This window comes from Malania oleifera, chromosome 1 (genome assembly GCF_029873635.1).
Source record: "Malania oleifera isolate guangnan ecotype guangnan chromosome 1, ASM2987363v1, whole genome shotgun sequence".
In the NCBI taxonomy this organism is placed as follows: domain Eukaryota; kingdom Viridiplantae; phylum Streptophyta; class Magnoliopsida; order Santalales; family Ximeniaceae; genus Malania; species Malania oleifera.
The window spans coordinates 93,484,843-93,497,125 of NC_080417.1; the positions used below are offsets into that span (position 1 = coordinate 93,484,843).

General features: G+C 34.4%; 1 protein-coding gene across 1 annotated transcript; it reads right to left on the bottom strand.

The window, feature by feature from the left end:
* Positions 1 to 4,057: 4,057 nt before the first annotated feature.
* On the bottom strand, positions 4,058 to 5,380 carry LOC131147575 (uncharacterized). The gene has a single exon (XM_058097068.1). It carries the CDS (start codon positions 5,378 to 5,380, stop codon positions 4,058 to 4,060), a length of 1,323 nt encoding a protein of 440 aa, XP_057953051.1.
* Positions 5,381 to 12,283: the final 6,903 nt, after the last annotated feature.

Here is a 12,283-nt window from a genome sequence, read left to right on the forward strand (position 1 = left end):
AGTATCAACAGCTGCTCAATCCTCTTCCACACAAGAACTTGGCTCATCACCAGAAGCACCTTCTTGGTTCTTATCCTTTCAACAAGACTTCTCTAGTTTCTCTTCTGAAGTACGCACTGGTCTTCAAAATATCAAAGAAAAGGTCACATCACTTGACAAACAGGTCACTCATATAGAAAAATGTCATGCCAAATCTTCTAAGAGCAGTGATCCCATGGACATTAGCTTTGCCCCTCATAGTGGAGATGATGATGATGCTGATGATGATGATGATGATGCTTCTGCAGAAAAAGAAGGAAATTCTGAAGATGAAGGTGATGAAGGAAATATTGAAGATGAAGGGACTTAAGAAGAAGGAGAAGAAGAAGAGAAAGAAGATGGCTCTGAAGAAGAAGACTAGGAAAGCTAGATGTTCTCTAGTTTAAGTTCCTATGTAACTTTTTGTTTAAAAGAATCACAACTTATGTATCTCAAACTATTTGTACTCCTGCTACTATGTAACTTTTTTTTGTATGGAACATATATATATTATCTCTTTAGAGAATGACTTTTGATGGTTATTTATAATTGTCTTACTCTTTTTGATTAATGACAAAGGGGGAGAAAGAGTACTTGTGCTTAGTAAAGATAAAATAAAAGTACATGATTATGTAAAAGCACATGTGAACTTGATGTGAACTTCAAAAATGAAAGTACATGATTATGTAAAAGTACATGTGAACTTAAAAAATGATACTTTCAGGCTAAATGGATAAATTCTATATGTGAATGAACTGCAACATATATGTGAATTTGATCTTCATGAAAAAACTTTGATCTTGATGGATAAACTACAACATATTTTGATGATCCATGTGTGAACTTTATTATGAATATATGTGAATTTACATGAGAACCTGGTTCTTGGTTATATATGAACTACATTGATATATGAACTTAAAATTTTCTATGGCTTATAGCAAGGGGGAGTATTTTTTTTATATGACTTGCTTGTTAATGTTCATAGTAAAGGGGAGTAATTCATTTTATATAAATATTTTATCTTTACTCCTTGTTTGTCATCATCAAAAAAGGGGAGATTTTTGGCCTAACAAGGTCTTTCAATTGGTTTTGGTGATAACAAACAACTGATGATTTAACATGAAAAATGTTGAGTTTTGGGGTTTCAGGAAATATGGATCAAGTGTGGTTCAAAGCAAAGTTCAAATATAGCCCAACTCAAGCAAATTGTTCAAAGAATCTCAAGAGCAAAGAGAACTCAAGCATGAAGGCTTAGGAAACATATTTGAACATATTTGTAAGTATTTCAAAAGGGAAAATATCATTTGAAATATATTTTGAAGCTTTTTTTAATAGATTATAAAGATTTAAAAACATATTTAAATATATTGAATTAAGTTTTTATAAAGATCATAGGAGAGCAAAATAGTTTTAAAGAAAGATATTTCATAAAACAGGTTTTTAATAGATCAGATGACTAAACTTTTCAGTTTAGATGACTGAAGTAGAGACCTCAAATGATCGAACTTTAAGTTCAGACATCTGAAGAATTACTTCTGATGTCTAAATATTAAGTGCAGATGTCTGAAGAATTTATAGAACAAGACAGAGAGTTGCAGTAGCAGTTCAGACGTCTAAACTTGCGACTTCAGACATCTGAAGCTGCGACCTCAGACGTTTGAACCCTGACTTCAGAAATCTGACCCTGTATCCAGTTATATTTATAAAAGGTTTCAGGAACTTCAGACGTCTAGCCTCAATTCTTCAGACGTCTGAACGCTGTTCAACGGGCAAAATGTTGAAACTCTTATTTTTAAATTGTAGCTGTTTGAAACCCAATTTTTTTAACAACAAGGGAAACTCTTTAAGGAAACTCTTACAACATGGAAACCTACTTGGAAGCCTATAAATACATGGTTCTTGTGAATCAAAAAATTATCCCAAGCATTGAAAATCTCTCAAAGCTCTCTTGCTCTCAAAATCTCTTTTACTCAATCCTTGACCAAAGGAGTGGTTGTAAACAGGCATTGTTCCACCCGGTAATGGAACTGCTATAGTGGAAACCTTTGGTATTTTGCCAAGGGCAAGGACGTAGGCTATGTTGAAACCGAACCTTGTAAAATATCTTGTGTCTTTCTCTCTATTTTACATACTATACTTGCTGTGTTGTATGATTTAAAAGTGCAGGTCACAAGTTCCAAAGAGAAAGAAACAAAAACTCTTGGTATTTAGAAAGTACGTTTCGATTAATCGTTTGCGGAAACGCAAAAGGGAGTACGTTGGTTAATCTACAAAAATCATAATCAAGAGAAGCACATACTAAAGCTTATTCAAAGAAGGTGATAAACATTCACAGGGAAATCAACAAAAGCAAAGTTATCCTTGATTGAGTGATTGAATTATTTTAGCTTTATTGATTGTCTTGTTCATTTAAATTAAAAGTATTCTAAAGTGTGATTATAAATTATCTGTTGTGCTTTCTTTAGTATCTAAAAAAAAAGATTAAAAATCATCAAAATTTAAAAAATTCCAATTTACCCCCCTCTTGGGAAACTATTCCTAATTTCACCTATGACTTGGTAGGCGACTGCCAGTCTTCTTTGTGTGAGTTTTGACTATGGCAAGCAACTGCCAAATCGTGGGAGGCGACTGCCACTCGAACAAAATTTAAAAACTCAACAGGAAAATTTTTAAAGGGTTTTCTTGGGCTCTACTCTTTTTGGAAACTTGATGTCTACTCCAAGAAAATTTGGGGGACAAGGAATTATCTTTTAATCATCTATAAATAGCCCCAACTATAATGATTTTAGACACAAAGTAATTTTCTAGCAATCAAGAACTCTCAAAGCTGTAAATCTCTCTTGTGCTCATCTTGCTTTCACTACTAAAGTGCTGCTGATCCTAACTCTGAATTTGAGTCTTCAAAGTATGAATCTTTTAATACATAGAAGATAAATTCGGTGATCTAAATTCAATTGAGCTTCAATCTCTTTATATTGAATTACAGTGAAGTATATTTGTGCTGAATATTGTACTAACCATCTCGGTTTTGAGAGTGCCTCTTGTACACAAATTTCTCTCTACTTGTTTCTTGTTTCTAGACAACTCAGGGCTATTTCGATTGTTGTTCCAAGCGAGGGGATATAATTTGGAGAGGCGGGCTCTAGCCTAATTGAAGGAGTGTTGTAAACCGGTGTTGTTCTTCTTGGAAAAGAAACTGACTTACTGAATCCTTTGGTGGTTTTCCAAAGGCGAGGACGTAGGCTGGGTATAAGCCGAACCTCATAAAACCTTGTGTTCCTTTCTCTTTTCTCTACTCTTTATTTTTCAACATACTTTACAAACTACATGGATGCTTTAAAATTTCTGAATTCTATGTGTTTGGGTATTAAATAGACAGGAAGATAATTTGTTTTGGTTTGATTAGCATTGATTGCAAAAACCGAAAGAGAATATGTTGGTTGATTATCCTAAACCTATTAAACTGAATGTTTATTTAAAATCTGATCCTTAGAAAGAAGTGTGACTATGAATTTCAACGCAGGGCTTACAAAAATCCAACAAGCATTGCATATTACTACAGGGCGATTATCACAAAAATCAAGTGCTTGGTTATTTTGTATTGATTGTGGTTTATTTGGATTGATTATTTTACAGATACTTTGTAATTGTGTTTGGGTTGTATTTATTGTTGTAATACAAAAGTTTTAAAAAAAAAGAACATAAATTTTTTTTAACCCAATTCACTCCCCGCTTAGGAACAATATCCTATTTTCAATTGGTATCATAGCCTAGTTATAGTAAATCTAAACAAGAAGGTATAAAAAATTTGAATGACACACATAGAAGTAGCTCCCTTCAGAGAGGGCCAATCCTCAACCCGACCACCAATCTTTTCTGGACATAACTATACTTTTTGGAAAAAATGAATGCAAATCTATCTTCAACATATGGATTAAAAAGCTTGGGAAGTTGTCACAGATGGAGATCTAATTCCTGTAAAAATAGGGGATGGAAAAAAAATTCTTAAAGAGAAAAAGGATATGACCGATATAGATTACAAAATGCAACAAATAAATTCAAATGCCATAAATGTCTTGTATTGTGCACTAGACGCATATGAATTCAATAGGACATGAGATGGTAAAATTTTAGTCTCAGAAGGAGTTAACTCCTCAAATCTAGGAGTCCAACCATGAACTTCAAAGACCTCAACTATATTGAGAAGAGAGCGGAAGTGCTCCGTTTTGGGGTTCTCAACACAGTCATCCTCCACAACATTTACCAGGCATGCTTGAAGAGGGTCTTCACAAGAGAAGGCATCCAAGTGTTCCTGCAAAATAGCATCAATGCTATTAGCTTCAAACACATCATCATCATCCCCAACTTGCTTCATGAAATTAAAGATGTTATGTTCAGCAGTCATGTTCCCAAATGAGATTTTCATTAAACCATTCCTACATTGGATGTTAGCATTGCTCATAGTAAGGAATGGTCTACCAAGGATAATAGGAATGTTGGAATTTTTGTTCACCACTTGTTGAGTATCCAGTACCACAAAATCAATAGGGTAAAAGAATTGATCCACTTGTACTAACACATCCTCCACGACTCCCTTAGGGATCCTAATACTTCTATCTGCCAGTTCTAAGGTCATCTTTGTTGGCTTCAACTCTCCCAACCCAAGTTGTTCATAGACAGAGTAGGGGAGAAGATTCACACTCGCCCCCAAATCAAGCAAGGCACGCTCTAATTTGAATTCCCCTATCACTATGGAAATGGTCGGGCTCCTAGGGTCTTTGTATTTGGGAGGTGTAGTTGCATTCAGGATTGAGCTCACTTGTTCAGCCAAAAGGACTTTGCTATGCACATTATGCTTTCGCTTCACAGTGCACAGATCCTTTAAAAATTTAGCATATGCAGGTACTTGCTTTATGGCATCAAGCAGAGGTATATTCACCTTCACTTGTTGGAACAATTCAAGCATTTCAACATTACACCTTCCCTTTTGAGGAGCCTTGAGTCTTTGTGGGTATGGAATGACTATTGGATCTTTTGCAACAACTTTCTCACCCTCAATCTCTTGGGGCTCTTGCATCACCTCATTACTCTTAGATTCATGAATAGGCTCTTTGAAAACATTGCTTGAAGAGCCTTCATCATTTCCTTTTGAAATCTCTTTTTGTGAAATTTTTGTTTCAACTTTCTTACCACTTCTAAGGGTAATGGATTTAGCATGCTCCATAGTCACCTCAGAGTCACTAGTGCTCGCAATACTATGTTGACCCACTGGATTAGCTTGGGGTTGGGAAGGAAATTTACCTTTTTCTTGTTGAAGTACCCCAACAGCAGTGTTCAACTTAGTAATTTGAGCTTTCATGTCCCCAATAGATTGAGTGATTTGAGAAATTGATTGACTCGTGTGGGTTATGAATTGTTGCAATTGATCCTCTAGACTTCTTGTATGAGGGGGTTGGTATGGTGGAGCATTTTGTTGCCCTAGAGGGGCATATGCTCGAGGATGATTTTGAGTATACCCTTTAGAACTTTGACTTTGATGGAATTGGGCTCCCTGCCCTTGAAAATTTGGTGGGGCATGGTGATTGAAATTTTGAGTAGGAAATGAAGGATTAGCCACCTCTTGATTCCTCCAACTAAAGTTGGGGTGATTTGACCACCATTTGTTGTAAGTTTCAGAGTATGGATTGTTGAAGGGTCTTTTGAATTGATTCAACGAATTTACACTTGCCTGACCACTAATCACTTCTTTCAGAGAGGGAATGGTGGGACACTCACTGGTGGAGTGTTCCTGGGTCTCAAAAATTGTACAAACATTTTCCAATCTAAGTCCAGTGGTAACCTCATTTACCTTCTTCATTTACAAAGCCTCCATTTGCCTTGTGAGGTTTGCAATCTTAACTAACACATCGTCCTTTTCTTTGAGTTGGTACATCCCTCCTCCACTCTAAATACCAGGGTGCCTTGATGTTCCAATGGATTGAGGAGTGCCCCAAGTTTGGGCTCGTTCCGCCAAAACATCAAAGTAATCTAATGCATCTTCAGGTGATTTGTTTAAAAACTCACCATTGCACATCAAGTCTATATACTGGCGATTCTTGGGTGAAAGTCCTTGCATGAAAAAGTTCACAATTTTCCAAGTATCTAGACCATGATGTGGAATGGTTTGTAGAAGCTCCTTGAAGCGTTCCCACACTTGATGAAATTCTTCATTCGATTTTTCAGAAAAATTTTGAATTTGTTTGGTCAAATCAATGGTTTTTTGTGTGGGAAAAAACTTCTTCAAGAAGTCTCTTTGTATTTCTTCCCAAGATGTAATAGAATGAGGTTTAAGGGAACATAACCATGACTTAGCTTTATCCTTTAAAGAAAAAGGGAAAAGCTTAAGTTTAACCATATCTTCAGGGACAATGGGGTTAGTAAGAGTTGAACAAACCTCTTCAAATTCCTTTAGATGTAAGTAAGGGGACTCTGAATCCATCCCATGAAATATGGGCACCATCCTAATCATTTCAGGTTTCAACACAAAGTGGCGAGCTTGCATTGGTAAACGAATACAAGAGGGCTCACTAGACCTTGGAGGATTGAAATAATCTCCTAATGTTCTTGCATGTTGAATGATGGGAACAATAGGGACATTTTGATAATTTGGGGCATTTTGAAAATTTTGAAAATTTTGAAATTGTTGTGCCCCCATTCTTTCTTGGCCTTGCATATTGCATGGATTTCTAAAGAAAGGCAGCTGCCCAACTTGACATTGGCGAAAGGGTTGGTTGTTATCACCCCCTTGATTAACTTGAGCAAATAAGGGGTTGGCTTCTCCATATTGGGGTGGAACATTCCTGGGAGAATGAATTGGGCCTCCATTTCCATCCCCTCTCATGTGGAAGTTCTTGGTTATTTTGTGGTTCCAACGCCATTGGTCCTCTAGAGGATGAGGGTCCTCTTTGGAAATTTATGGATGGAGGTGCTTGGATGGGCTCTTCCAAGAATTCTAAGTGACGTTGAACTACTCTAGAAGGCCACTCCCTAACTAGCCTATTAGTTCCATCACGAACCCAACTCGACATACACTATGATAACAAAATTCAAGAAAATGAAATAAATAATTAGTTCCTGCAAAAGAAAGAAAATGTTACTACAAGTTAATATAAACAGTTCAGGCGGTACAACCGTCCATGGAAAACAAGGAAACGTAAATACAAATAAATGTACAAAAATGAATAAATAAATAAATATATAATAGTTAGTACAAGTAGGCGGTAGAAAAACCAGCCATGGTATATACATATATATATATATAGATATATAGTATTATGCACTTCTTCTTCTTCTTCTTCTTCTTCTTTTCTTTTCAAACTTAAACTGAATCCCCGGCAACGGCGCCAAAAATGCTTGTCATTTTATTTTGTTCATCATTGTCCAATTCCCAAGCGTAGGAAAATTCCATTGTCAAGCATAGTAAATCTTGGAGTCCCAAGGTCATTTCCACAGGGATTCAATTGGTAAGTTTAAGAGTTCATACGTCACAAATTAATTCAGAGTGAGAGGTGTGGGGATTAATTTTAATGAATACAACTGTCACTTGATTTTAACAATTTAATTAAAGGGTTAGGCTTTAGATTTCATCCTAATCTCATCATTGGTAATCAAATCTCATCTTTATAACTCAACCAACATCAATACACCTATTGAACTTGATCGGAAAATATATCGCTTGAAATGCATAGGTTTGACAAAAATTGTTGAATAATGTCAAATGAAAATATTTTAGCAAACTTTTAGAATGTAAGAACAAAAAGCATTGGTTGTGTCAAGATTTAACTTGTCTACAATCAATCAAGAAGTTTACAAAACCAAAAGTTTTTAGAAAAAGATCATTGAACATTAACCAATCTTAAACATAAAATACTTGAAGACTGAGATGAGAATTACCAATAATAAGATGTAGGACTCCACCCTTAGCCTAACTTGAAATTTAGTTGGCCATTAGAATGAAAAGAAGAATTACTTAAATTAAAAACTTCCAAATGTTTACAAGGAAATGAGAGAGAATACAAGAAAATAAGGTTGCTCAATACAAGAAAATGAGGTTCTTCCTCTTCATTAAGGCTAGCACAAGCCTCTTATTTATAGGTTGAAAAACTACTACTTCCACTCCAAGACCTAACACAATTTATTAGTTACACTCCTATACCTACCACACACACCTTCACCTACCAAAAACACCTTCACCTACCAACAACACCTTCACCTACCAAAATGGTAGTTGCACTCCTTGTGATGTTGAAATCTATTGTTTAATCTCATCACCTTTCTTCTAACTCAAGTTTGGAAGGCTAAACATTGTAATTTGGACTTTCTCGTGAAATGTAAATTTGTAGGTCTTGAAGTCTTCTTTGAAATGCAATCAAGTTTGTATAAATTGGACAACTGAGTCAAAAGTTATGATCAATTTACTAAAGCTGCACAAAACTGCTACATTACTTCAATTAACCCGAATTAAAGCACTATTGGATGTTATTCAATTCTTCCAACCATCCTTCCTCACTTCACAAATTAGTACTTTGAATCCTTCAAGTCTTTGCAGCCAATCCATACTCCACCCGAGGCTAATCAATTATTTATTGCGATTTACCTACAAATCACAAAAATCACACAATAAGTTCTAATTGCATATTACGTAGATGATTTACTTATTTCTGTGCACTAAGATGGCGTATAAATGTTCATAAATATGCAATATTATGTACTAATCACGTACTACTTGCTACATGTGCATGAATAAAGGACATATGATGTTTAACTGCCCATTCAGATGGAAATATGTTAAAGTTCAAGGTGAATGGAAAGTAAACAATGGAACTAGAAATAATTCAAAGAAGGTTAAGAAAATTTGGGTTCCAAAAACTAACACCAAGAATCCTTCATTGTAGGTGTGCTTTAGGACAACACCATCAAGGGAAAAGTAGTACTTGGATGGCGGGTGTTCAAGACACATTACTAGAGATATGACCAAAGTACACCACACTAAAACAAAAGGATGGGGAATACGTGACCTTCAGTGACAATGCCAAAGGTAAAATTGTTGGCATTGGTAAAATAGGTAAAGAACTCTCCCTTACAATTGATGATGTGTTGTTGGTAGATGGTTTAAAACATAATCTTTTGAGTATTAGTCAATTAAATGACAAAGGTTTTGAAATAATTTTTAAGAAATATAAATGCATTATTCAAAATCCTAAGAATGATGAAACCTTATTCACAACTCATAGGGTAAATAACGTATATTGTATAAATCTTGATAACCTAACTAATCAAAATGTGACATGTTTGGCTACCATGAATGAAACTAGTTGGCTTTGGCATAGGAAATTAGGACATGCAAGCATGGACCTATTATCTAAATTATCGAAGAAAAATATAGTAAAAGGGTTACAAAATACAAAATTTATGAAAGATAAGATTTGTGATGCATGCCAAAATGGAAAACAATTCAAGACAAGCTTCAAAAAGAAGAAGTACATATCAACCAGCAGACCCTTAGAACTCTTGAACCTAGACTAATTTGGTCCTACTAGAAGACAAAGTTTAGGAGGCAAACAATATGCCTTTGTGATGTAGATGATTATTCAAGATATACTTGGGTATTTTTCTTAGCAAATAAAGATGAAGCTTGTAACATGTTAATAACCCTATGCAAGAAACTACAAAATGAAAAAGGCTATAACGTAACTAATTTTAGGAGTAATCAAGGCAGAGAGTTCAAAAACAAAGATGTTGATAAATTTTGTGATGATCATGGTATAAACTATACCTTCTCAGCACCTAGGACTCCACAACAAAATGGAGTTCTTGAGAGGAAAATTAGCTCTTCAAGAAATGACAAGATTCACGTTAAATGAAAACAATTTACCTAAGTATTTTTGGGCTGAAGCTATAAATACAACTTGTAACGTTATAAATAGGGTATCTATTAGATCAAGTCTAGATAAAACACGTTATGAACTATGGAAAGGTAGAAGACCCAACATAGCTTACTTTCCTATATTTTGGGTGTAAATGCTTTGTCCTCAATAATAAAGATGATTTAGATAAGTTTGATGCAAAATCAGATGAACGCATTTTCTTAGGATATTTTATAAATAGTAAAGCCTATAGGGTTTATAATAAAAGAACACTTACTTTTGTTGAATCCATGCATTTAACTTTTGATGAATCAAATCACTCTGCAGAAGAAGTTAAGAATGATGAAAGAGAAGATACCTCACAAAAAGAAGAAAATCTTGAAATGAAAGAGGAAAACAATGATGAAATTTCAAATAAAAACCCCACAGAAAACCAAGAACTACCAAAAGAGTGGAAATATGTTAAAAGTCATCCAAAAGATCAAATTCTCGGAGAACCATCAAAAGGGGTAACCACTATAGCATCATTAAAAAATATATTTAACCATTATGCATTTTTATCTTAAGGTAAACCCAAGAACATTGAAGAAGCCTTAAATGATGATTCTTGGATTATGGCTATGCAATAAGAACTAAATTAGTTTGAAAGAAGTCAAGTATGGTAGCAAGTACCTAAACCCAAAAAACATTCAATCATAGGAAGTAAATGGGTCTTTAGAAATAAGAAGGATGAAAATATTTTCTAGAATATACCCTCTATGTACAAGATAACAATTGTGGAATTGTCTTTCATGAGGTAGAGATTATTCAAAAATTATATATCTTTTCAAATCTAGTAAATTATAAAAGTAGCTATCTAATAAGGTACCCAGAAAGGAGAAATTTTTTTTAGCAATACATGAGATAAATGATAATAATTTAAAGAAAAATCTCAACTAGGTAGTAGTACAAAAAGATAATATAAGTGAGATAAGAGCTGAAAATTGGCTCATTGGGAATGGTGTAATCCAATAGCTGTTTTATTTCTATTTTTTTTTTTTGTTACAAATAAATCAGATTTTTCTATAAAATAATCCTAGTGCATTGATCTCTATAAGCATTGAGATGGTATAACAGACTGTTTTCTTTGGAAAGAGCCTTTACCTTACGTACACATTTGAAGTTCCATTAAATTTCATGAAGTTGAGCAATATGTTAAAATCAAGAAGAAGGTATTGACTATGATGAAACCTTTGGCTTCATAGCAAGAATGGAAACAATAAGGATGCTCCTAGCCTTTGCAACCCATAAGGATTTTAAACTATATCAAATGGATGTAAAAAGTGCATTCTTAAATGAAGAAGTTTATGTTAAACAATCTCTAGGTTTTGAGGACAAGAAAAATCCCAATCAGGTATACAAGTTAACAAATGCTTTGTATGGTTTGAAACAAGTTCCTAGAGCTTGGTATAAAGGACTAAGCAAATTTTTACTCAAAAATGATTTTTCAAGAGGAAAGGTAGATAGCACTCTATTCATAAAAACTAGAAATAAAAATATGCTAATAGTACAAATTCATGTTGATGATATCATATTTGGTGCAACACATGACGATTTATGTAAAGAATTTGCTGCATTCATGCAAAGAGAATTTGAAATGAGTATGACGGGAGAGTTGAAAGACTTCCTAGGATTACAAATTAAACAGGCTAAGAATGGAATATTCATAAATCAAACTAAATATATTCAGGATATTTTGAAAAAGTTTGCTATGGAAGAAAGGAAACCCATAGGAACCCCAATGAGCACCTCAACAAGCCTTGACAAAGATGAAAAAGGAAAACAAGTGGACACAAAATATTACCGAAGAATGATAAGAAACCTATTATACCTGAGAGCAAGTAGACTCGACATCATGTTTAGTGTATGCATGTACGCTACGTTTCAATCAACACCTAAGGAATCACATCAAATAGCAGTTAAAAAAATACTTAGGTACTTGCTAGGCACACTTGATCTAGGCTTGTGGTATGCAAAGGGAACTAATTTTGAAATGATAAGCTATTTAGATGCGGATTATGTTGGGTGTAAAATAGATAGAAAGAGCACTAGTGGGACTTGTCACCTTCTAGGACAGTCACTAGTCTCTTGGTTTTTAAAGAAACAAAATTTTGTGGCATTATCCATAGCTGAAGCTGAATACATAGCAGCTGGGAGTTGTTGTGTTCAAACATTATATATGAAACAACAATTAAGAGATTTCAAACTTCAATATCAAATAATTCCAATAAGGTGCGACAACACAAGTGCCATAAATATTTCAAAAAATCTGGTATCTCACTCGAGAACAAAACATATTGACATAAGACATCACTTCT

Bases quoted from the DNA above. Each gene is read 5' to 3' on its own strand.
- LOC131147575 (XM_058097068.1), bottom strand. From the start codon at position 5,380: ATGAAAGCTCAAATTACTAAGTTGAACACTGCTGTTGGGGTACTTCAA.